The 26,414-nt window shown below is 54.7% G+C and overlaps 1 protein-coding gene across 4 annotated transcripts in view; it reads right to left on the minus strand.

Annotated features, from left to right (window-relative positions):
* Window positions 1-2,767: 2,767 nt before the first annotated feature.
* CTDP1 (CTD phosphatase subunit 1) overlaps window positions 2,768-26,414 on the minus strand; it is a 41,675-nt gene continuing 18,028 nt past the window's right edge. Inside the window, exons 8-13 of one of the 4 annotated variants that reach the window (XM_005660586.4) lie at window positions 25,471-26,409; window positions 24,080-24,221; window positions 23,734-23,937; window positions 17,266-17,428; window positions 6,534-6,712; window positions 2,768-3,503 (exon numbers count right to left, since the gene is read on the minus strand). In XM_005660586.4, coding sequence (XP_005660643.3) covers window positions 3,362-3,503; window positions 6,534-6,712; window positions 17,266-17,428; window positions 23,734-23,937; window positions 24,080-24,221; window positions 25,471-26,409 — 1,769 coding nt within the window. In that variant the 3' untranslated portion in view covers window positions 2,768-3,361. The remainder of the gene's footprint in view (window positions 3,504-6,533; window positions 6,713-17,265; window positions 17,429-23,733; window positions 23,938-24,079; window positions 24,222-25,470; window positions 26,410-26,414) is intronic. The other 3 variants (XR_002345811.2, XM_013993984.3, XM_013993985.3) reach the window with 3 other exon arrangements.

Below are 26,414 nucleotides of genomic sequence, written 5' to 3' on the forward strand. Positions count from 1 at the left end.
ACGAAGCGCGAGAGCCAGACTCGGGGACAGAGTGAGGTGGGCAGTGGCAGGACACCAGGTCAGTCAGCAGCCTCTCCTTATCAGCTGGCTGCCGACACAAGCTCCTCACCTTACTGACCCGGAGGATCAGCGCTGGACCCCAGATGTGTAGGGACGGCAAGAGCAGGGTGGGTGGCCGCTAGGGACCCAGCCCCAGTGCCCCTGCCGGGAGGTTCTTCCATGTAGCTCACGTGGGTGGAGGCCAAACAGAAACCCCCAACTTTAAACCCTAGAATTTACACCCTCGACTTACTCCCCAGACAATCAGGGATGTGGGTGCTCACTGAGCCAGGGCCGCTTCCTTTGGATTCACCATGTGTACCTTGGGGGACCCTGAATGGGAGGAGCAACTGCAGCTTGGGTGTTTCCCAGACACACGTCCACATGTTGGCCCACATGTTGCCGTGGGGCTTTGGCAAGATAAACACCTGCTGTGAGGAGCTCGGGGGTTCCCCTGGGTTTGCATTTTTGTATTCAAAGGAGAGGACGAAGTCACATGTCTTTTCAGTGCTGGGTCCCTGTCAGGCTGCTTAACCCAGTGCTGTTTCAAGCACTGCTATGCCTGCTGTTCTGACCCCTTATTTTACTCACAGGAAAACCTTCCTTCAAACTGCATCCAGTGTGCAGACCCAGCATGTGCTCAGACAAGTGCAGAAGGTCCTTGCCAGAAGGGAGGCCAGCGGGCCACCTCGGGGTCCCTCTGAGGCACCGTCCAGGACCATCAGCCCAGAGATCCCCCTCTTGAGGCAGAGGCTTCTCTTCTTGCGTCATCACCACTATTCACACTCACTCGATGGGAAGTGCTACTGTGGGCCCGGCCCTGGGTGATGCAAGAGAGACAGTGCAGCGTCAGGGGAAAGGCTGGAGCTTCAGGGAGCAGGTGGGGAAAGTCCTCGGAGCTGGGGGAGGTGGGCATGGAAACCAGAGGGAGAATAACTGGTGCTGGTTTAGGACAGCAGCTGCCAAAGCAGTTGGTTCTGGTAAACCTGTTCTGTGGTGCTTGAAGCAACAGCAGGTCCCCGGGCTCTGCCTGGTGGTCTGACTGGTGCTGCTGACGCTCAGGGCTTGGACAGAGGCGCCGCTGTCTCTTCTCCATGGAGGGAGCATGGGTGGAGTCGCTGCCAGAGCCCGGAGGGTCTGTTTGGCTCCCAGGTGCCATGGCTTCCAAGGCCCCAACTGGAGACAGGGAGCCCTCAGACACGGTGCACACCTGCCCTGACTTTTGATGGAGCTGACGCTGAGAATCTGTGATGAACCTCTACTCTGGAAGTGCGGGCTGTGCCCTCATCTCTGCCCCACACAACCCTCTCACTGAGCCTGGCAGGACCTGCTGGGCACCATGCAGGGCAGAGCCCTGGAAAGCTTGGCCACTGGGAGGCTCGGGCCGGTGGCTCGGCTGTCCGCCTGCCCCTGCTGGTACCTCAACCACTTCCTTCGCTGCAAGACAGTGCTCCCAGGCTGTGGGCTGGTGGCAGCTCCACCCCCAGGGATGAGGCTGGACAGGACCTGCATGGCGTCTCCCACAGGCGGTGCGTGGGCAGTGCAGCTCCCCAGTGACCCTGCCCTGGGATGGGGACCACCCACAGAGAGGAAGGCAAGAGGTTGAGGCCGAGGGCTCCGAGGTGGTAGATGTCCAAACCCCTGTACAGGGCAAGCAGGTCATTGCCTCCACACTTCAAGGAACCCAGGCTTCATGGGGGCCTCTCTGCAGAGTGGACCTGGCCCATCCGGGGCCCCTCACCCCATGTGGCACAAGTCCCCTAACAAATCTGGGCTTTTCTGGAACACTGTCGGCTCTGGGGAGATGGCAGGGCTGGGGAGCAGCTGCCCAGAAAATGCTGTGGAACTCACTGCAGCCTCTCAAGTGACACATCACATGGTGACCTTGTCAACTTGCGTTGCTGCGCGGAGCTCAGATGCCAAGGTCAGGCCCTTAGAGGGCTTTGGTTTTGATGCGGGTTATTCCGCTCTGGCTCAGTGCCAAGATGTAGTGGACCCTTGGAGGTGTTATCAGTTCGTGCCCTCAGGGACCTGCATCTTGTGTGAATGTCAGCTCCAGGGTGGTGGCATGTACGTGTGTGTACTTGTGTGCACGTGTGCCCCCACATGCATGTGCACACATTAAGTGTGCACGTGTCTGGAGGCAGGGTTCATATGACCTGTGGGCGCTAAGCAAGCATAACACTGTGTCCACTGCGTCACTGACAGCATCTGCTGGTTCACACACATCACAGCCCCAGCCCTGGCCGGGGGTCCTCTCTCCCCAGACTCTGGACCTGAGGGCAGGCTTGGGCAAATGCACCACTGTTACCTCCCCCTGGGGCCTCAGCCCAAGGCTAGTGCCCAGGGGTTTCCAAAGAACACGTGCCCAGTTGTCTGGTGTATGTGGGGATCCTCGTTTCAGGCCTTGCCAGAGGTGAGCTCCTATAATCAGAATTGCCTTTGGTTTCCCTGGACGTATCAGATCTAATTTTCATTAATCTAACAATCAGAAATAACACTGATCCCTTGCATGCCTGAAGCTCTGGTGCAAGCTCACCCACCCCAGTGAGAGGAAGCTCAGGGCGGTGGACTGGCTTCGGAGAGGATCACTTCTCCCTGTTTAAATTCCAAGGCCCTGGTGATCCACCGGGGATCTCTGGACAGACCTTCTGTGCCACAAGACCCGACAGGGAGGGTGCCTGGGCGGCTCCACGTGGTGCAGATGGAGCACGGCAGAGAAGAAGGCTTACAAAAAGGACTTTTATTAAATGAAAGAAAAATCTGTTTGGTGGGTCACATATGAAATAGATATACAAAACTTTACATCTGATCTCACACAAGAGCCAAAAGCCAGCACGGGCCGTGCCCTTCACCCCAAAACCTGTGGGCCCAGTGCCGCCAAGTCACCTGCGGCTACAGAGACCAGGCGGTCCTCACTGTGCTGTTTCCATACACACTTCAGTTGTGGAAAAGCACGGGTCACGGAGGGTGCTGGGTCCCTGCTACATGGTTCCTATGCCTTGTCAGGTCCCCAGTCTCCACCCTAAATAGCCCTCTGTGGTCTTTAAAGGGAAAAAACACCACACCCCTGTCTTCCTGATTACAGACCACCAACTCCGGCCTTGCTGTGCAGCTCGGCTGAGCTCAGCAAGGGTCTTTGGCATGGCCCACATTCCCCACGACGCTGTCCCGTAAAAAGTAGGCTTTCCTGTAGTAAAACTTCTAAAAACACCTATTTCTGCAAAATAATGTGTTTCTGTAGGTGGAGTTCTGCAAAACAAGTGGAGAAGAGGTGGCCCCATCCAGGGAGGCCGGAGGTGAGTCGCCTGCCACCCTGTAGTCACATGAGGTCACCGAGCTCGGCCTCCAGCGCGGCTGCCATCTCATCTGCCTCCGAGCTGCCCCCCTCCTCGTCCTCGCAGCTGGATGCCCCGCTGGACTCACTGGCAGCGTCCTCGTCGTTCAGCTTCCTCTTGTGGCCCCTACAAGAGAAGCACAAGCACCATGATGCTCAGGTATGGGGTAGAGCCCTGTGCCTGGTGCAACCATGGGCTGGGTGCTGAGGTCGAGAGCCCAGGCAGCAGAGTGCTCACGCTCCCCAGTCCCACCAACTCTGTGTTCCCAGGACCAAGAGGATGTGGGAGAGGATGGAGGACGGCACTGTGGGGGCGAGGCCACTGGGCTGGACACAAACACTGTTAACCAGCATGCGTGCCCATCACCTACTGGACAGATGCTCACACAGCACCCTGGAAACATCCCTTCCAACTCCACAGGTCTGTGACGGGGGGTCTTTGGGCACAGAGACCCTCACACACCCTAAGGGGCTTTGGCCCGATCGCAGAAGCTTGGGAGTGACCTGGGGCTCACACTAGGAAGCCCAGTGGGTCTGTGGTCCTTGCGGTGGGGATCCTATGATCCCTGGGAGAGAGGGGTTGGTCTGAGGTCCCCGGGGGGGTGGGGGGGTTCTGTGGTCCCCAGGTGGGAGGCACAGGTAGAGCTAGGAGGAAGATGAGGGACCCTGGGAGGGCAGCTCAGGGGTGACATGTCACTAAAACCTCCTGAATTGGGTTTGCAGCCCTTGCTGCACTGCAGCCCCTGGGGAGAGCGTGGGCTGCATGGGCACCGGCCCTCAATCCTTGAGAGACTTGTCAGGTGGGGTCAGAGTCCCCAGAGCCAAGCCCCAGGGAGATGCCTGCTAATGTGCAGGCGGCACAGGCACAAGGTCATCTCCCAGTCCTGGGAACGTGGACCTCAGACCTTCTGTGATGAATGACAAAGAGCTTGACTAGGAACAGGCAAAACCTTCAGTCTTGGTTATATACACACCACAATTGAATTTTACTAATTAACTGATACTAGCTTCCTTTCCTCTTAGAACAGGCAGTATTTGTATTTTGTTTTCACCAACTGCACAGCCCCCTAGAGAAATGCTGACAGATTTACTTTGGAGAAAATTTAAGGCCTGAAAATCATCTCAAAGTCCATGTGGGATAAAGCAAGGACATGATGGAAACACAAGCGCGTAGATTCCTCCTTTCTTGGCTCTGCCATAAAAGGGCACTCGGACCCATGCCCAGCTACCTGATCTATTTGCGCCTCTGTCCTCTCTCCCTGCGTCCTCTGTGTTCGTCACGCAAGTGAATCCTAGTGCGGCTGAAGCTCAGGAACCACCTGGTCAGGGCTCACACCAGAGCCTGCCTCCTGAGCTATAACTGTTTAACACAGGTTGCTCATCAACACAAAAAACCTACATGGAAATTGCTATGTTTGGGGATTTCCTTCTTTTTTTTCCCACTATTTTAGGGCCACACCCACAGCATATGGAGGTTCCCAGGCTAGGGGTCCAATCAGAGCTGTAGCCGCCAGCCTATGCCACAGCCACAGAAACGGGGGACTTGAGTCACGTCTGTGACCTACACCACAGCTCACGGCTGGATCATTAACCCACTGAGAAAGGCCAGGGATAGAACCTGCATCCTCAGTGATCCTAGTCAGGCTCGCTAACCACCGAGCCATGAAGGGAACTCCCGAGGATTTCATTCTTTTAAACAGATGCTCTAATAGGTGACAAAGTAGGCCACAGGCACACCCCAGTGCTGGTCACACTGGCTCCTATTTATCCCCGCCCCGTGCGGTTAGCACTTGCACGTGTCACAGGCTGATGGTGCAAGTGCAAACATGTCCTCTCATAGCTGCGGCCTCACTCAGCTGAGCAAAGCAGAGAACCAGGCTCGTGGGCGCTCACACCCTCTGGGCGCCTTGCTTGGGGCGGGCGGGGATCCTTCAGCACGTCCTGTGTTCGAGCTCACTACGTCTGGTGCTGCAGCCCCCACCATGGATGCCAATATTGCTGGGTATACGATTCCTGGCTGTTTGGGCCTCAGTGCCTGCAGTTAAGCTCTCGGGTTCTCAGGGTTTTCCTCTGGCGGCTTCTAGGGCCTCAGCGCCTGCACTGGAGGACCCAGCTGGAGGGTGTGCAGCTCCAGGATGCATCTGGAGCACTTCTCTGCCTCCTCCAGGAGTGCTGCCATGTGTTGGCCTCACCTTGGGCCCCCCACTCTCATCTCTGATGGGACTCGGGCCACACGCTCCTTCCATCCTGCAGCTTCCTGTGGCTCCTCTGAAATCTTGTCTTTCACTATCCAGTCACCCTCACAGGCAGCTGCTCTCTGCCTTCTGTTCTGTGTGTGGATCCTCCTCTGTCTGTCTCATGATTCTTTTTGCTGGAAACTAGACGTTTTAGTTGCTACGCTGTAGCAACCCTGGGGCCTGGGCTCCCTCTGCCCAGGGCCTATTGCTGCCGTGTGCTTAGTGACCGGCTGGGCTCCGGCTCCAGGTCCGGCCCACAGGGAGGGAGAGGCATGTGGAACTATAACAACACACTTTTTATCTACAAGGTGCACTGGCCAGATGCTGTCACAGAGCATCGTGTAGTAGAAGGGCAGACTAGTGAGACTTCTCCTGGAAGGAGGGCAGCTGGGAAGTAAGGCTGGCGTGTGGAGGACGCCCTCACACACCCACAAACAGGTGCAGAGTGGTGCGCAGGATCTAAGCCAAGGGCTCAGGTCCCAGAGTTGGCTGCTAGCAGCGCAGATGCCCCATCCCCACTCTACCCCACCCCACGTCTAATGGCATTCGAGACCAGGGGCGCTTCCTCACAGATGCCACAGGGCCCAGTTTCCTCCACCTCCGGGAAGGACAAACCTCCTGGGTGTAAATGAGAGCCCTGCCCAGGCTGACCACCCAATACTCTCCACATGGAGAGAGGGCGCTGGGGCTCTGGAGCCAAACATCTGGGACACGTTTCTATAGTTTCCTGACAGTGGTGGTCAGACCAGTCTGCACCCAGGTGAGCATGGCTCCACCCAAGACGCCTGTCACAGGAGAACCAGCCCACAGACCTTGTAGTCAGCTCAACACCTCATAACTCCAAGGATGAGACAAAGGTGCCCATGATGCCCACCTCACCCAGGCCCACGAATGCCCACCTCACCTGGGCCCGCCCTCACCTGGGCCCCCGGCCATCGGCTGCGTGCCTCTCGCTGGGTGGCGCTGACTTGAGCGTGTGCCCCCTCTGGGCCCTCAGGGCCCCGAGCTCCCCAGACTTGGGTCCTGGCTCCTCTGGATCGTCTGGCTTCTTTTTCTCACTGTCACTGTCATCGCTGCCTTCTCCTAGGATGTCATCCACCTGACAAAGGGCCGAGAGTCAGCACACTTAGAGACAGACCACCTTCCTGAAGAGCCCACGCAACACTCCCTCCCAGGGGTAAAACCACTGCAGATTTCAGCACAGGCCCCACTTCCATGAAAAGAACAAGGGACACCTTCAAAAACTCCAAGATAGGGTCTGCAGGCAGAGGAGCATGGAAGAGGCGCCCGGGATGAACAATGTAAAGAGGCGGTGGCCTAGCCTGTCTGTTCCTGCGTGCCCACCTTGCCCGGGACAGGCCACGCAGAACACCCAAAAGCCGCTTCTCAGCTGCACGACTCTTAACGGGGGCTCTGCCTGAAGTGCCTGGCAGGTTTTGTACTTAACGAGCAGGGCACTCGCCAACTGCTTGTGCTCGAGGAGCAGCAGAGCCTGGGGGATAGGTGCTGCATGGGGAGCCCCAGCTGTGTCCATGGGGGTCTGCCCCCCTTTTCCCTGACAGACCTCAGGCCTGTTTGAGGACACGTCAAGTGAGGGGGGCTGGGACAGGAGGAGCAGGGCCCTAGTGACACCTGACACAACCAAGGATGGGGCGCCGACAGCAGGAAGCACAAAGAGGAGGACAGGCAGGCGGCATCCTCCTGGGAAGGCACAGAGGGAGGACGTAGTGACATCCCCGCTCTGTTCCAGGGAAGGGACAGAGGCAGGATACAGTGACATCCCAGCTCTGTTCCTGGGAAGAAACAGACTCTGTTTCTCTCATGTCACTCTCATGAAGCAGTGACATGTCGGGCTCTGTCCTTGGGTCCCATGTCCCTTGGAATTGCCCGGACCCTTCACCTGGCTGCTGGCTGTCTTTCACCACCTCTGTGATGATGTGCTTCCCTGAGTTCTGAGCCGCCCTGGCAGAGATGGACCCTGGGCAGGTGGCTGGCAGGTTGGAGGACGGTGACCACCTGGGACCTATTATCTGCACCAAGTCTGACCTGGGGTGGGCCTGTGGGTGGGGTCCACAACGCCATGTTCTCGACATTGAACACACGGCTCCCGGCAAGCCCGCCCTGAGCATGGATCCAGGGAAGGACAAAGGGTGCTGTTTGCTTGGGAGCGTCTCAACCACCACCTTCAGCCAGAGATGAAGGTCTCACAGCAAAACCAGGTAATGCTCCCTTCCCTGACAACCGAGCATGAGTGCCCACCCGCAAACACTCAGGACACGTGTACGCCAAGGACAGATTCCACCCAACACCGGGGAGAGGGCCTGACGATGGCGGAGCAGCCTGGGACACCATGCGCAAGAGGAAAGCTCGCTTTCCGGACCCTGAGGAGGGACGTGGCCACGCAGGCTTTTGGGCTTTTTTGAACTTTTCATATTTCTGTAGTCGTTACGTCCCTGTGGTTTAATGTGGAGAAAACACGCAAAGGAAGGAGGGCTGTGAGATGGACTTAACTCCTGAGAACTTTGACTTCCTCCCACAAACCACCCATTTTTTGTTTTTTTGTTTTTGTCTTTTTGCCTTTTCTAGGGCTGTACCCGTGGCATATGGAGGTTCCTAGGCTAGGGGACTGAATCGGAGCTGTAGCCGCCGACCCACACCACAGCCACAGCAATGTGGGATCCAAGCTGCGTCTGCGACCCACACCACAGCTCACAACACCGGATCCTTAACTCACTGAGCGAGGCCAGGGATCGAACCCACAACCTCATGGTTCCTAGTCGGATTCATTAACCACTGCGCCATGATGGGAACTCCAAACCACTCATTTTTAACGAGGCCCTGGGGTCAGGGGGCTCCTGCAAGGTCTCAGACCCAGGGCACCTATGGGGTCCCCTCTGTGTCTTCCTATGCCCGCAGCACTCGGTGCGTCCTGTGCAACCCTCCTCCACGTGGCTCCACCAGGCTGTTTCCCTGTGCGGGAGGCACGCCAGATGGCAGGGCACCTGCAGCAAAGCACCACAGCTCAGGACCAGCCAGTTTTTACCCCCCATTAAATTAGTGGACACACCCCAGCCCAATACAGAGCAGCTCTGACCGGGAACCACCAGCCACACCCAGAGCGCTCAGGCCAAGGGTGACGTCTCTGACACCACTGTCTCTAATTTCTAGTCTTTTTTTTTTTTTTTTTTTTTTTTTTTGTCTTTTTAGGGTCGAACTTACGGCATACGGAGGTTCCCAGGCTAGGGGTCAAATTGGAGCTGTAGCTGCTGGCCTACCCCAGAGCCACAGCAACGCCAGATCCAAGCCGTGCCTGCGACCTACACCACAGCTCATGGCAATGCTGGATCCTTAACCCACTGAGCGAGGCCAGGGATTGAATCCGCATCCTCATGGATACTTGTCGGGTTCGTTAACCACTGAGCCATGACAGGAACTCCCAATTTCTAGCCTATTGATGCACAGTTCACGTGCCTACACACTGACCTCAGTGTTTAAGTACAGAAACACTCCAGTCTACAGCTAATTCATCATTAGGTGGTCACGAGCTTTACCCATAACACATCCTCTTGGGCTAAGCTAAAGTCATTTAACAAAGAGCACCTTGATTTATTAATTTTAACAAGTTACGGCATTTACACTCACTGGTATATTTAGTTGGCTGTACTTACTCTATTTTGAATATTTCACTAAATTTTGGTCTAAAAATACTGAAGGCCATCCTTTCACTTTGCATCCTATCTCTTCAAGGGAAAAAAAAAAGCTGGTCATTTAAAGCCTGCCTGAAGCACACAATTCGGCACCTCAGAGACTGGGGAGCGACCCCAGACTGGGCTGCATGCAGGGCGCCCCACAAAGGGTTCACCCCTGGGCATCAGCACCTGGCTGGGTGGGCGCACGGGTCTCTCAGGGAGCAGGCCTGGGGATTCCCAATGTGACCTGCAGGCAAGCCACCTGTGGCACTGGGATGTGGCCTCGGCTGAATCCTGCTCAAATGTGTTTTCTCCTGCCTTCGACTGAGAGTGACACTGTCTTTCCACGGCTTGTGTTTACCAAAAGGTAACCATGCTTTCTGAAATACAGTAATCTGTAATGAACTACTTACTTTATGAATGTTACTTTTAAAATAATATAAATATTTAAAAATCTTCAGAACTAAAAGTGACTAAGTGAAGAGAAATACAAATTCGTTTTTTACTCATGTACACAATCTCTCAAACAAAAGAGTGAATGTGAACGGCATCAGACGCTCTTGGAAATGTCTCCATCTATCTACTTGGAAGATGTAGGACCGTGAACAATTCTGACATATGGAGATGAGGCAGCCGAGAGATATGGAAACTGCATGTCTGGGGCTAGAATAGTGGGGGCGGCTGGGGGGAACGCAGAGATGTGGGCAGTGCAGCCTATTCCAGCAGCACGTTCCTCCTCCACTGCTCTGTTATTTTACCTGCAGAGGGAATCTGACACAGTGGGGGGAGGCTCTTTGGGACATCATGCCGATGACCAGTCACATGAATTCCAAGCTTCAGTCTCAGGCAATAAATTTCTCCTAAGACAGAAGTGATACCACCTAAAGGGGATTCAGACCAGCAGAAACATCTCTCTTGGCCAGAGAACAAGCATCCCCGGTCATTCTCTCAAACGTACCGCATTCTCATGAAACAGAACCAGAAGCATTTCTAGACATTTTAAACTAACTTTCTCCAATGACGTTTTCCCAAGATGGGGAAAAGGGGGAAAGGAAGGCAGCAGTGTACACACATGCACCGTCTCCCAAGTTCAGCTAGTCTTTAAGCTTCAGGGAGACAACACCAAAAAGTCTGCCTGTTCCCCTGGCGGAACATGGCCAGGGAGGCGGTAACAGAGAAACGCTCTCCCCTGTCTCACCGGCCCCGAGCTTTCAACAGCAACCAACCTGGCAGCCTGGCTGCTCTCAATAATCCTTCCACCCTCAGCATGCACCAGTTCTTCCTCAGGCAGACCCAGCGGGTCTGCGGGAACAGGCGTGCTGGGAAATGAGAAAAGTCCTCACATGCCTCCATGTTGCTGTCATAATATTACAATGCTACTTTCACACATTATTTTCAGTATCAATTATTTTTTTCCTAAAGCCCAATACATGTTATCCCCAAATTATCTGGGAAGTTCCTGACAGTAACCGCAGTACTGCCAGCGTCCTAAAGCAGAGCACAGAACTGTGGTGATATGCACACGACTTCGTCACACTGATTTTCTGGACACCTTATCTGGGGAAGCCTGTTCACCCATATAAATCTTGGTCTTGTAAATGTACCAGCTGGTTCAGGAGCACCTGCCCCAAATCTCAGCAGGAGACCGTGGCGTCCCTGCTTCTCAGAGTGGGAAACCGACCCCACAGTGCCAGGAGGCTAACCAGCCTACACAAACCGAAATGCGTCCCATGGCAAACCTGGCCAAGCAAATGGCTGAAGATAAAGGAAAAGATTCAGGCTGCCTCAAAACCAAACTCTTTGCAAATGTGTGCTGCTCATAAAACAGGCGTAAAGTCACCTCGTATTTTTTTTGGCTGCCCAGAGGCATATGGAATTTCCTGGGCCAGGGATCAGATCAAAACCACAGTTGCAACCTATGCCACAGCTCAGCAATGCTGGATCCTTAACCCACTGTGCTGGGCCAGGGACTGAACCTGTGTCCCAGGGTTCGAGATGCCACTGATCCCACTCGGCCATGGCAGGAACTCAGATCCCTCATATTTGAGACATGCGTGATCTAGCCTCAGCCAACCCTGCAGTTAGAAGCAAGCAGGGCTGCACCCCCGTCCTGGTGACCGTCTCAAGTCCTCCTTCCTCCCCGCACACTGACGAAGCCTGCATGTGGCCTTCTCCACAGCCTGCTATGATCCCAGAGGAAAAGAAGCACGCACACAGCGAGTGCCTCTGAAAACGTCTGCAACCAGCCAAATCAGTTTGTACCATCAAGGCCAGTCAATTGATCTTTCAACAAATATGAGGATTTCAGCCCTTATTTCCCTGAGTATCTTCTCCACACCAATCTCTCCCTCTTTGACTCAGTGACACACACATGCAACTACTGATTCAACCCAAGTGTTCTTGGGACTCTGGTCCCCTCGCCTGGCAAGTTTCCTTGCTGTTCTTCAGGGTGGTTTTTGTATGTGTCTTCAAGCTTAGTCAGTCTTTCCTTGCCACCTGTCACTGGGGGTCCTTCTGGTGACTTTCAATGAACCTGTTTTCAGGTCTGATGTTTCCATTTGGTTCCTCTTCGTGGTCTGCACCCTGCAAGGCTGTGTCTTTCCTGATAGCCATGGGCACAGCCACGCAAACTGCTGCAGTACCTGTGCAACGAGCCATTGCCTGGGCTGGGGGCAGGCACCTGCTGTCACCTCTCAGGAATTGCCAGTCCCTGTGTTCGCACGTTGAGTAACTTTTAAATGGGGTCCTGGATACCCTGACTCTTACATCCTGTTAGAAGCTCTGGAGAACAAAGTTTTGTGTTTCTGCAGGTGACCAGCCCAGTCAGGCTAAGATGGAAAGTTCCGTCTTGCCATCTATGGACTGTGACGTGAGTCTTACACCTTTGCAATACCATCTACCCCACACCCAGGGTGGGTTTCCATGGTGGGTCAGCTCTCGTGCCTCTGATTTATTATTTTTTCCTTTTTTCTTTTTAGGGGCATACCTGTGACATACAGAAGTTCCCAGGCTAGGGGTCTATTAAGAGCCGTAGCTGCTGGCCTACACCACAGCAACACCAGATCTAAGCCATATCTGCAACCTACGCCAAAACTTGTAGCAATGCTGGATCTTTAACCCACTGAGCAAGGCCAGGGATTGAACCAACATCCTCATGGACACCAGTCAGGTTCTTAACCCACTGAGCCATAACAGCAATTCTTGTGATTTCTTCTGTTCTGCATCTGTACTCGGGGTGAGCCTGGGGCTTGGGCTGGCTCATATGCAGAATTGTGGCGCCCTCTCCCAGACAGGGACCCCGAGCCCTGGCACAGCTGTGCTTGGCTGAAGCTGTCCATGGTGCAAAAGCCATAAATGACAGGGCATCCCTGTCCCCTCCGGCTATCCCCTGCCCCCAGCAGGGCAGCCCCACAACAGGGCCAGCCCAGGGCAGAGACCAGGAAACCCCCTACTGTGATGGCTCTTCTGGCTGTGCCATGCCCCTTCCCAGGGTGACAGTGCAGGGTCCTGCTTTTCCTGCTCTGCCGAGGCTTCTGTTGCTGTCATAGGGCAGGAGAGGTGGCAGGCCTGCCTCTTGTTGGCTGGCGCCAAAAGCCAGCCCTGCCTCGCTTTCACTTATAAAAACACTGTCAATGGCGTCTATGATCATTTAGGGCTAGCACTTAGCCACCTGCCTCTAAACTTTACCTTTCAGTATGGGTTGCTGTGTGTTTCTATACGAGGATGGGCTTTCCTCCCGTGTTGCAGCTGAGACCTACACTTCCCACCACAAACACTTATCAACCTCAAAAAATGGCAGACACAAACAATCAGGTTCTGGGTGGGAGTCCTGTTAAGGCGGAACCAACAAAGACCTAACATCAGAAGGAGCAAGAATGGCACTGATTCCTAACAAAGAGCCAGTGAAAGAAAAGGTGAGATGAGCAGAAATGGCAACAGAAGCCCACACAGCACAGGGGAAACACGTGTGCAAGCGGTCCACAGGCCAGACCCACGGAGAGGGGTGCAGAGAAGGTAGACTCCTGCCGCCAGATGTGTCACCCACGCACCTGCAGCTGTGAGATGCCTGCTGCTGCTAAGCGGGACCTGAGAGGTCCAAGTGCTGCACTTGCTGTGGGGGTGGGGAGGAGGCCCAGGCCGTCGCCGCCCCTCCCTGCTCCCTCATCACTCTAACGTCTGCACTTGCTGCCTCCCACCAGAGCTCGAGCAGATGCTGCTGAGCAAAGGCTGTGAGGAAGAGCTCTTTTCCATGCCTCCCTTGTGAGTTTGCCTTGAATGTGAAAATACATATGACTAAATCCTGTCACTAGCAAAACAGTGCTATGTGAAGACATCACAACCTTGGGGATACGACAATTCTAAAACAATGCCCTGCAGAATATAAGACCCCGTTAACCCTAAAGAGAATCATAATTTGGGCAAAGAATCAGGAAGGCGCTAACGGTCCTGACTGACGGACACAAACTGAAACATTGCCAGAGCTGCACCTGCACCTGCCTCCTGCTGCCCAGAGCAGAGGCTTCAAGCAGCTCTGGGGGTAAACCTGCTCCTTCTCAGCATCTTGAAGCCCAGGGGAAGTGTGCCTGCTTCACCCAGAGTCATCACAACAGTACTGCTGCCAGCACGGAGCGAGGCATTGTCAGGTGGGAGAAGTGACTCTGAAGACTCTCTGGGGCACCGGCCCCACCACATGTGAAGCAACAGGGACCATGGGCGAGGGCGTCAGGCTGAAACCATGAAGTCTCAGGGGACTAAGAAGGCAAGTGGGATCATTTGCAGGATAGACATGGCGCATGTGATGGCCTCTCAGGGTCACGGGACCACCTCGGGACACTCTGGTTAGTTCGTACCAAACCTGAACCCACCAGCCGACAAGCCTGTGTCTGAGGCCTCAGCTCCTCCAGTGACAGGTGTTCATGCTCACAGGGGGAATGACACGTGCTCCCTCTTCTTGGATGGAGCCCATGGGTCCAAACAAACCTATGGTCAAGGAGGACAAACCAGCCCCAAACTACAAAGTCTATACTCTCTCCTTGCTGGAGGCTGCTGTGGGCAGCTGCCCTGGCTCTGCACACAGGCCACACACGCCGGCCCTGCTCACTTGGGCCCTGTTCACGCTGGCCGGCACCCTCACTGCCTCTGCCTGAACCACGGCAGACGTGACGCTGCTGAGCCTCTACTCAGCAAATGGCTTTTCCATGTAAAAGTATGAAATACACAAACATAACCATATGGCAGTAACAGGACTCAAACAAACAGGTGTAATCACGTTAGACCTGCATTTGCTTCTGTAAGACCCTGAAGGGAGTAGAGAGCAGATTCTGCCTCAGACCCTGGGTTGACGAAGAGGCTGCTCTATGCATGCCAGCCTGTGCGCCTGGTGTGTCCTTGCCAGCAACATAGGGCAGGCAGTGAGGACAAGACAACCTTGATGCTGGCAAGACAGTGAGCTTTTCAGTGAGAGTGGCAGAGACAAGGGGCTGGATGTGAAGTGGGGGTGGCTGGGAGCTGCGCTGTGGAGCTCTAAAGGTTTGGAGCACTTGTCACTGTGGGTCAGAGCCTGACTGAAGAGCCCCCTCTGGTGGGTTAAACTACTACCACAGGCTCAGATCCAGTGCTCGGGTGGGGTCACCTCACAGAGCACAGGTGGGCGCAGGGGCCTCAGGACTTATCCTGGGTCATTAATCTCATGTTTCTCCATCACAGTTCCCAGGACCCCCCCATTTACTGAAACAAGTCAAGCATGTCACCTGACAACTGTGCACAACTGCGGTGACCTGAGGTAAGTTTCGGGATTCCTAGAACTGAAGCATGTTGGAAACCAATGTTTCCAGCAGCTAGCCCACTGCATTCAGGAACATCTGTCATTCAATGGAAAGATAATTTGCTGATAAATCAAGAGAGAATGCACAAAAAGCAGGCCACTTCATAAGTATGCAGTGTATAGAAATGCCTACAGAAACCAGAGTGAAGCTGAGAAAAAGCAACCTATTTCAAGTTGTCTCAAAAGAGCAAGAATCTCTGAGGCACCAAATCTCCCAGACTCACTCAGACATGACAGTTTCCTGTCAGAATCGATTCCAGCACAAGGCGCCTTCTGGCATTTTCTCCTAAACCCATTTTGATGAGCTTATTTCGGGGAAAACAACAGCCTTTTAGACTCACTCTGAAACCTCCCTGCACAGCAAATGTCCAGTGGGCACCCAGCCCCCTATTTCAGGATGACTTTCATGGATTCTCTCCCCTGATCTGGAGCTCTCCGGGTGCAGACCTCCCAGGACTGGAGGAAGTGGGGGAAGAACTCAAACCTCAAGGGCAGGGCTCAGGACCAGGGCTCCTCACCAGGGGAGAAGGTGAGGACAGCCAATCGGCAAACTGGCTGTGCCCGCCCCAGGCTCACAGCCTCTCGGGGACTCGGATCTGAAGGGCCAGTCTGGGACTCCCCTCCCCACACCATGTGCGGACCTGGCCCAGGAGCAGGGGACAGTCGTGCTTTACTAAGCGTCAAGGGCTTGGACGTTCTTTGGCTCAGCTGCTCTCTGTGGGGATGCCCTCTGAGGAAACAGTGGGAAGTGGGACCTAGTGGGCACCGCTCCAGCTCCCAACCTGGTCACTGGGCACCAAATGCCCTCGCTCCCGAATGACAGCCACGTTCACTGCAATCCAAGATTCAGGATTTCACTGTCTTTCAAAATCTCTTATTTTTGAGGAGCCAAATCTAAGGTTTTAACTATGTTTTATTTCTGAAAGGAGAGTTGGGTTTCAGAGTGACAGAAGGTGTACTTAACACTTTAATTTCCTTTGATACAAACACAACAAGTGGCAAAACTGGTGCCACTGCTGACAAACTGCACTGTGTCTGTAGGGACCCACCTGTGGTCACTGGGAGGACTGGGGGCCGGGGCAGAAGGGAAGTGAATGTCCAGGTGCACTGCCCAACCCCCACCCCAAGCAGGACGCTTCCTTCATGCAGACTAAAGGTCATCCTAGATCGAGGGGACAGGCTAGGGGATAGAGACGTCTTTTAGGGAGAAAACATTTTATGAAGAAAAACCCAGCATGTATACTGGCTACACCTTCAAAAAGGCAGAAAATGGCAGAGAGAGGCACTCGGCACACCCACAAACAAGCTGCAGTGTCCCGGGATAAACTGCTGTCTGAAGATGCGGGTCTGAGCTGTTGGAAGGACTGTACCGACTAGGACCACGAACGCTTCCTGCTACTGCTGGAAATGAGCTGAGATGCCCTGGCCCTGTGTTCACTCAGTGCCCCCAGTTGTCTGAGATGACAGGACCCCTGGGATAGTGATCCAATGGGCAGAGGCGGGGAGCGTCTGTCCTGACCAGGAACCCTGGGGGCGAGGGGTTGTTTCCCTGACAAGCCTTGTGAAGAACAATTAGCCCACGAATGATGCCGTAAAGCCACCTCCAGCAGGTGACCCATGACTGAGGAGGGGCACTTGGGGCCTGGGGAGGCACAGGATACAGGGCCCAAAGGGCAGGCCAGGGGGAGTTCCCGCAGGTTCTCTTGTGGACCCAAGGCAGGTGGCTGACTTGCATAATTACCTGTACTTTAGTTTTGTTTTGGTCCCAAGGAGAAGCCTGTTTCGTCGTCAATTCAAAAAGGATTCTGGGTCCTATTATCATTATTCCCCAGACCGAGCACTTAAAAGAAACCCCGGACCCCCACCCCTGTGCTGCCTGAACCATGGGCATATCTGGGGAGGTGGTAATGACCTTTTGGCCTCAGCCAGATGAAGTGTGGGGACTGTCCTGGGCCCTCCCGGCCCCACCCACTCGATGGCAGGAGCCCCCCTATCACAACAGCTCCCAGACACTGCCAGGTGCCCAGGGCCCGGAGAGTGTGGAGGATCAGAAACCCAACTCTTGTGCTGCAGCGCCGTCCGCCCCCTTCGCCAGAGGCCGTGGAGGCCAGGACACAGGGGGCTGGCCTGGGGGCTCACCTCTTTGTCCATACTCTCTAAGTCCTCCTTACACAGCGTGTACAGCGGCATGGCCTCGGACATGCTGGGCTGGCGCTTTCTTCTAGAAGGACCAGGCTGCTCCCCGTCTTGATTATCTGGCGAGTCTTCACCAAACATCTGCTGCTGGTGTGGCTGAACCGCTCTGCAAGGAATTTTATAGGCCCCACATGAGGAAGGTCACTCTGAATGTACCATTCCAGCCCTGAATCAGATTCCTGAATCGGAATAGGTACCACACACACACACAGGATATTTCAGCTGCGGAAACACGGTACCTCCTTGGGCTTTATCAGGGTTTGTTTATGAAACCAAATCTTTGCCGGTCCAGCCAGGCTGCGGGCAGGCCAGGCTCACCCTCTTCTGCCCAAGAGCAAACGAACACCCACCTTCTTTCATCAACAAACCGCACCCTTTGGAGTCCTCCTGGCTGGACCCGTTTTAGAACAAAGGGCAAAGGTGAAGACAGATGGTGGGCAGGCTCCCAGAAACCAGCCAGAAGGGCTGCTTATCCCCCAAAAAAGTTCAAGCCAGCTGTATGATTTCAAGAAACAACCGTGTCTATATCACCCAGGCTGAAAGAAAGTCTGTGATGGCAACTTTAAGAAACAGACGGCCTTGGCCACAGGTAAAGTTGTCCGTCCACAGAGGACAAGAAAATTCAGGGTTTTGTGTGTGTCTGGTTTTATTAAACCTTAAATATTAATAAAACAAGCTTCTGTTTTAAGGCTGCTTTGCTGCAAAGCTAGCCCCAGGCTTAAGAACAGTGACTCCTCTACTACTTAGTTTCAGGGCCACAAGAGCAGTTTTTCTGCCCCCTCTGCACACACTCTGCCCCAGGTGTCAGGTCAGGGACACCTGCCAGGGGGCATGGTATGAGCCGGATGTGGAGTGGGAATCAGGTGAGGAAGCCCTGCAGAGCTCCTGGCCACCAGAGCTCACGCACCAAAAAGCTGAAGACGACCTAGTAAAACCTCATTGGCCAGGGGAAGCCAGAGGGCAACCCACGGTTTGGGCTCAGGGAGCGCCCCTCGGAGCCCAGCCTATCACAGTGGGCTGTGAACTGAGGCTGGCTGCGACAAACTGCAGGGCCAGCCACTCTCCCTGCAGTGCCCCAGAAACCCTGTGCAGGGCCACCCTTGTACTCGTGGACCGCAGGACATGAGTTCCCAGGGACCTCGGACTCCAAGGCCCCTGACGGGCCGGCACTTTTGTCCAGAACCCAAACATCAAAGCAAGAATTACAGAAACTCACAACTGTCCAAGCCTCAGCTCTGACAAGTGCCCAGGAAGGAAGGAGCTGCCTGTTGGCACCAGGGATGCTGTCACAATAGGGTCTCTGTGGGGTTCCAGGCTCAGAACACGGCTGAGACACCACTCCTGCGGCAAGAAGGAGGCCCAGGGTTCAAGGACATGGCACACTAGACACCTGGCATCTGTGGTGCCCACTCTCCAAAGGCAGGTGCTGGGTGGCTGCCTGAGGTCAGATAAACGAGACACCCGCATGTCTGTGGTCAGCACACATTCTCCTCAGAGTCCCACTGCCGTGCCCGCATCCTGACAGTTAAGAGAATAGAACTCCTAGCACCCAGGCCCCGTCAGGAGAGCACTTGGCTCCTGCCCGGGTGAGGAAGGAGAAGCAGAGTCAGGGAGTGTCAGCCTCTCTGGTTCTCAGCAGGACCAGGCTGGTCGGCTGTAGCTGCCTACCCACCAGCCCCACAGGATTAATGTGACTCAGTGCACCACAGACACACCCTCCCATGCATCCAAACGGTCTGACCATAAGAGAAAAAAATGAATGCTTTGTTGTAAAGCACACTTCCAAGTTCACTAAAGAAGAAAATTTCCTATAAAGTCAACTCTAGCATAAACTACAAGCCCAGTGAGTATGTTTTCCACAGAAAAGACAGCCAGGGCCAAACATTACCAAGGCTACTGTTCACGTAAATTCCATACCTTTTGGAACAAACGTGGTTACGTGTTGCTTGATTATCAACCTTCTCTAAGTTCACCTCCCCATCGGCGAGTCTGCTCTCAGACAGCACTGAATTACATCTCCTCACCCCTAGCCCACTGCCACTGACTTCCAGGAAGGCTGGACCAATGAAACACCAAGATGTACCTAATTTTTAAATATTCCAAACAGTTTCAGACCATATGCCTTTGTTCTTCACATTTAAAAAAAATAAGTCCAATGTCTGTGATTTTATTTTCAACAGTATGAGAGCAGATGCTAAAAACCACGAATGGCTGGTAAATGGCAGTACAGTACTTTGCTTACAATGACACATCCCTGTAAAACTGCATTTCTCTGTCATTTTAATGCGCAGGTCCTCCCTGTCAGCATGCTTTCAGTTCAAATTATTAAATCTATCTTTTTAATTTAATTTTTTATTATTTTCTTTATGGCTTCACCTGTGGCATATGGAAGTTCCCCAGCCAAGGAACGAATCCGAGCCGCAGCTGCAACCTATCCTGTAGATGCAGCAACACTGGATCCTTTAACCCACTGCACTGAGCTGGGGATCAAACCTACCCTATGCAGTGATTCAAGCCGCTGCGGTTGGATTCTTAACCCACTGTGCCATAGCAGGAACTCCCAAATTACGACATCTATCAAACGGAAATGGGAGCCACACAACCAGTAAGACCTCAGTGAAATGTGAGCCACGGTGTCGTTTTGCTCCAAGTGATGATCATTTCAGCCAATCTCAGCAGTGACCACTGCTAGGAGCCTAGGGAGGTTTGTCAGTGCTGCAAATGGCTGGAAGTGAGTCAAAGGAAGAATCACACCAACAGTGAGAGGTTAGGGCTATGACAGAACCTTGTCATGAAGTCGGAAATGCTCTCACTTTTGTGGCCGTGCCATCCCCGTCACCCCAGTGGGAAACATAGCCTCATCACAGGCCCCTCCCTCTCTCACATCTACCCCCACCAGGCAGGACCCATGGCCCTCTAGGTCCCATCCAACACAGCCACGCCTTCTGCCTTGAAACGACCAACTCTCCAGAGCCTCCAGGTCTGGCGGAACTGCGGCCATTGCATGGGACTCACTCAGCAGGTGCTCCCGCTCCCCTGTCCTCGGGGCCGCCTGCGCAGAGTGGCCTGGAGGTTTGCAAGAGGCCATCCCAGGGTGTTCAAGTGGCCTGCTGGCCCAGGGAACCCTCTTTCCAAACGACGTTCCATGGTTGCCTCACGATGCCCCCAGAAGACCCGACCCTCTTTCCAATCCCTCCTGTGTGTGCACAGCTGGATTTGTACCAAATGCCCAGCTTTTCTTACAGAGGTGACCTTATGACACATTGATGCCATCAGCCCTAACGTTCTCGTAGCAATTAAAAAACCAAGTTGCTTTAACATTTTTCGTTACATAGAAATTTAAATTAAAATTTAAATTACCTTAAAACTTAAGAGGTAAAAACCAACCCATTACGTAATTATATACATTATGTAACGAATACATAACTACAATGTCACTTGATAGTATAATGCACTATTAATGTACCAACATTAACTAATGTTAATCTCAGACATTAGCATTAACTGAGAGCACGTGGGGCATAGACTGTCACACAACATACGTAAAGCTCTGGTTTGCGAGGAGCTTCACTAGACCTGACTGCTCTGCTTCTCTCCACTGTCTAGCCTGTGGTCCCTGAACCTTGGGATCTGTGCACTTGCTCCTAGTTGGCTGGGAACTTCCGAGCTGACTAGTCCCCACCCTGGGGTCCCGCCTGTCCCATGTCTCCCCTTTCCCAGCCCTCCCTTCCACAGCTGGCTTGAATATTTTCCAGTTAATTTTAGGTTTTGTCACTTTCAGTCTGGCATGTCCACATGGCTGTTTTCAAAGGCTGTGATTCTCTGTCGAGAAGCTCTGCCTTTTCATCTGCTCTGCTGCCCTTTTGCTTTTTCAATGTGGCAGCCGCTGCGCTCTGAAGGCTCTGGGGGCCCTGGGCTCCTCCTGCCCAGCCTCCCTTCCAGGACCTGCTCCAGTGGCCTCCAACCCCAAGCTTGTTCCAGCTTCTGTGCAGTTTCTGGCTGTCCTGTCCTAAGCAGGAGGGTTAACCCAATCAAAGCAGCACTATCGCGCCAGGACCAGAACCCCTGGACACAGGTTCTGACCTCAAGGCTGGCACTCTCCCTTGGGGGAGGTGCCCAGAGCCCATTAAGAGGAACTGAGCGCGTCTCCAGTAAATGCTGCAGGGTGCTGTGTGCTGTACTGTCCACCCACCTGAACACAGACAGGAGCAGAAAGACCATGGGCCTGTGCCACATCTACAAGGGCCCCTGCGGGCAGGCGGGTCCCCTGGGAGGTATGCCCTGCACACCACTGGGTTTACTTTCATATGGAGGAAGCTCAGAAATGAGGGTGATCTCAACACTTTAAAGAACGGGTCAGAGAAGAAGGAAGGCACGATGAGCACACACCTGGTGGTGACAAACAGAACACGCTGAACAGATGCAGGTCTGCCCAAGCCAGGAGTCTAAGGACAGGCGACCAGGCTGGGTGGAGAAAACAAGCCGCCCCGAGACTCTTTGGGATGCAAATATAGAGCTGCAAACCAGGACAAGGTGGACGAGTTATTCTAAAATATGGCAACGTTTCTGTCCTGATGGTGGGGCCCACCAGGTGCTTCAGCTGGACCATCACTCGACCAGCAGTCCATTTAGCTGGTATTCGGGCAACAGAGAAAACCCCCAAACACCTACTCTATGTTGAGAAAGGATCTGACAGTGAATACAGCAGCCGCACGTGTTTACACCTTAAACATTTGCGCTAAAGACAAAGCCCAGCAATCCGCATTTTCAAAAAAGGCTGCCGCCTCCAGCGTGGCTCAGTAAGAGCCTGGGCACAGGCTGCTGGCACAGGCACCTCCTCCTGCAGCCATGAGGGCATGTCGTCATCAGAACACTTTCCTACCTTAGACTAAATATTTCCCAAAAGGGACAGAGGTGAAATTTCAAAAGCCCCGGAAGGAAAAAACAGTCAATTAAGGATATAAAAAGCTAACCCACTGAAGTGAAATCTGAAAGGCTGACCAACACATGAGAGGCGGCCACCCTCGCTGGCAGCCAAAGATGGACAGAGTGGATGTACGCCTGGGAGACAGACCTGTGATGGAAGGAAGGAAGGAGCGGCTGGGTCCTCCTGCCTGGGACCCTGAAGCGCAACACTTTTTTGGCAAAATAACTGACCTTGTTTATTAAAGTTAAAAACATACATGATCTGGAGTTCCTGTTATGGCTTAGTGGTTAACGAACTCGACTAGCATCCATGAGAATACAGGTTCGCTCCCTGGCCTCGCTCAGTGGGTTAAGGATCCGGCGTTGCCATGAGCTGTGGTGTAGGTTGGCAGTTGCGGCTCGGATTTGACCCCTATAGCCTGGGAACTTCCGTATGCCACAGGTACAACACCCCCCCTCAAAAAGACATACATGACCTTTAAACCCAATAATCTCATTTCTAGAAACTAACTCCACAGGAGAACAAGCAGCAGCAGAGACCATAACGTGTCTCTTTAAATGATAAGTAACACGTTATTGGAAAAAAATGAACGCTTTATCAGCAATGGTGCGTTTAGTTACAAATAAAATATATCACCAATAGCTCAACTCAAACCGGCCTGAACCAGGGCATCTGTCTGTTCACATTCGGAGCCCAGCAGCAGGATCAATGGACACCCCGTGACCTTCGGGAGAGGCTCCTTGTCTGTGTCCACTCTGCTCATGTCAACCCTGCAGTGTCACTGTCCACCCATGGGGTGCTCTAGGGGAGCCACACCAATCAGTGCAGGTCTGCCAGGAGCCAGGGCAGAAGGAACCCACTGCCACATGGGACGGCTACTGTGTGTGGCAACTCTTAGGAAGGGCTGGGCTCCAGAAAGGTGGGGCCCAGAAGCAAGACTCATCAAGGCGCTTCAAAGCCCTGGCCACTCTTCAAAAAGAAAATGAAGTTTCAAACTCCTCATCTAAATCTGCATCCTAGTTGTTCAAAAAATGGTCTGTGAGGCCCTCCACCCCCAATCACCAATCGATGTGCAGGAAGGGAACTTGCACAGAGACCACTGGCCAAGGCCCTCAGGGTGGCACCAATCCAACCACCCTGGGTTTCTCTCTCCACATTCCTACTTACCAAATGCTACAGCCACCATGGCCCTCAGCCTGAGGTGAGTCAGGAGCAGGACAGGGAGGGCTGGGGCCACAGAGCAGGAAGGGAGAGGCAGAAGGGGCCCATCCAGCTTAAGGCCCGCACCCTTGGGCCTGACTGAAGGCGGGATGAGTGTGTGAATGTCCAGGCTGAACTAGTTCTGGGACAGGATGGAAGGAGGTTCAGGCAGGGCTGGCGTGCATGTGGGCAGGCAGTGTGCCCAGGCCCGTCGCACATGCACCTACCCTGGCACCTGCCGGCTAAGCCCCAGGAGGATGTCCTTGTGTGCAGGGTGCCTGTACCTGAAGGAGGAGAGCTCCGTGTGGACTGGCAGGGAGCCAGGGGGTCCGGGGCCCACAGCACCCTTTCGGATGAGCTTGCCCGTGCTGGCGTCGTAGATGCGAACTTCGGGGCCGGGCGGGGCCCTGGGGTGCACAGGCGTTGGGTGGCACAGGGTGATGGGAAGCACGCCCTGCCTGTCGGGAAAGGCTGCTGGGCAGTCCTCCCTGTGGGGACAAGTGGGTGTGAGGAGGGGCTGGAACCCACGGGGATGCCCCAGCCACCTTCCCACACCCTCAGACTGTGGGTTGGGTTGAGGGACCAGGCCTGGGAGTGGCAATCACAGGAAACAAGGCTGGTGGTGCTCACCGCTGCCCTCTGCCATGGTCGTCCTGCAGCGGGAACAGCTGCTCCTCCACCTTGTCCCACCGCTCCAGGCAGCTCCACAGCCAGTCAGGGTTGACCACATGCAGCTGTCCACACTCCTGGGCCTGACGCACCTTCTCTGTGCCTGCGATGAAACACCCGCTCAGCTCAGCGTTGCTGCTGGGGGCACAGCAGCAGGCGGGCTGGGGTCCTGGAGGGTATCCCTCAGGGCACCATTCTGTGGGACTGGTGAAGGGCCCAGACCCTGGCATGATTTCTCTACATCAGTGTCCACTCTCGGGCCCCAAAGCCGGGTGCGTGGGTGTGGTGGAGAGGAGCTGAGACCATGAGAGCAGACCAAGCCTGGGCCAGTAGGTCTCCCCATGCAAAGCTAGGCACTTGGCACAGATACACCCCACAGACGAGCTGTGGCCCTACCCTCTTCTAAAGGATGTTTCCCAACCCCTCCCACCTATCCTGTCTAAAAGCCCAAGCCACACCCTTGCCTCCTCTGCACCCTCGGCCAGCTGCGTGGAGACCCCCACTTCCGTGCGCCATACCCCTGATTCACTGCCACCTGCTCAGAAACCCACAAGATCCTCCGCATGGGGCGGAGTCCAGGGAGGGCAGATGGGGCTTGGTGTCCCATGTGCACAAGGCCAGGTCTCGGAAAAGTGTCCGTGCCAGTCAGAGGACCCCTGCCTGCCCAGCACAACCTCAGAGAGGACCGTGCTGGACCATGACCATGAGAGTAGAGGCCAGCCCAGTGGCCATGACTGTCCCAAGCATATGCCTGCAAACAGTGACTTCAGGATGGGGCAGGAGAGAGGGTGGGAGATGGGGTGGGGGGGAAGAGGCACCCTTCCCTCCCAGTTAGGGTCGGCTGGTCAGTCTTTCACCACAGACAGCCTCCTCCACCCCCAACAGAAAGGCGTGTCTGGGCACACACGTCACAGGCCCACCATAGGCCTGGGGGACAAGCTTCTCTGTGCAGGCGCGGGGGCAGAGGCAGTCTTTGGAAATGTTAAACTGCTTCATTGAAGGAAATGATAAGGTTCTCTTTTTCTCATTCCCTTTATTTTTTAAAAGCAACTAGGTGTAAGCATCCCTTCAGGATCTGCCCATCCCTGAGGGTGTCCCCTGGGCTGGAAGCAGCCTGAGGCCATGAGACTACCCCCCACCATGCTTCAGTCTCTTTCTGTCAGTCCAGGGGGTGGTAAGGTCCTAGGCGGCCTCCGAGCTCACTTCTCTAAGCCAGAGGCTGTGTCCCAGTAGCTATGTGACTGCCCACACTCGCTCTGGCACAAACTGCAGCCCCACCTCCACCCCAAGCATGCGGCCCACGGAGGAAGCCTGTACAGCAGCCGCAACAGCTCGCGGAGGGGTGGACTTACCTGCCCGTGCAGCAATCAGGTGGGTGGGTCTGTCGGGGTCATCGGGGTCCAGCACGAGCTGGGTAAGGATCCTGGCTCCGAGTGCTGTGGCGTGGTAGTGTTCCCGCGTCTTCTCAATCGGGAAGTTCGTGGGGTGCAGCCCACTGAAGATGATGGCCACGTCTGCCAGCACCCTGCTCCGGAGCTCTGGGACAATCTTCCGGATGTCAGGAGCCTCCTGGGTTTCACCGCGGAGGAAGCGGTCGTACTTGGCGTAGTAGTCGGAGTGCACGCGGGCGAGGATCTCCTCCAGGTGGACAAGGTGGTCGTCGTCATCAGCGTCTTCCTCCTCCCCCTCCTCCTCCTCCTCCGCACTCTGGTCCAGGGACTCGCCTGCTGTGACGCCAGACTGCTCGCTGTTCTGGGACTCGGTCTCTGCCTCCTTCCTGTCAGCACTGCCGCCCCCCAGCCCGCAGAGCCCATCCCGGCCGCCCTCCTCCTGCACGTCCAACTGGACTCCGGGCATGGGCTCCCCACAGTGCTTCACCCCTAAAGGCCTCTCTATGGCCGAGCCAGTGTCCCGAGGCTTCCTCCGGGTCCTCTTATCCCCACTCTCCCCATCAGAGGCGCCGGGGGAGGGCTGGCCCTCAGAATCGCTGCTGCTGCTCCCGCTGTCACCCTGCACATCCAGGTCTAGGTCAGGGCCTGCTGGACCCCGCCCGGGCCTCTTCTCCGGCAGTGTCCGCCCCCGCTGCTGGGCACATGCTGAGGACCCCCGGCTGGTGGGCCGAGAGCCCCTCTCCTCCTCCTGCCCGGACCAGGGCCAGGCCCCCCGTGGGGCAGTGCCCCCGTTGAGCTCCCTCGCCGACTTTCCGAGGCCATTGCTCTGCTCGACCCCAGATGCCTGCCTGCCTTCCTCAGGGTCCTTGACGGATGCAGGCTGTTCTGTGACATCGGCACCTTTA

Source organism: Sus scrofa, chromosome 1, assembly GCF_054392235.1.
Source record: "Sus scrofa isolate SSC_HxYL_T2T_F1_AM1 chromosome 1, Sscrofa_HxYL_maternal_Yorkshire_Landrace_v2.0, whole genome shotgun sequence".
In the NCBI taxonomy this organism is placed as follows: Eukaryota; Metazoa; Chordata; class Mammalia; order Artiodactyla; family Suidae; genus Sus; species Sus scrofa.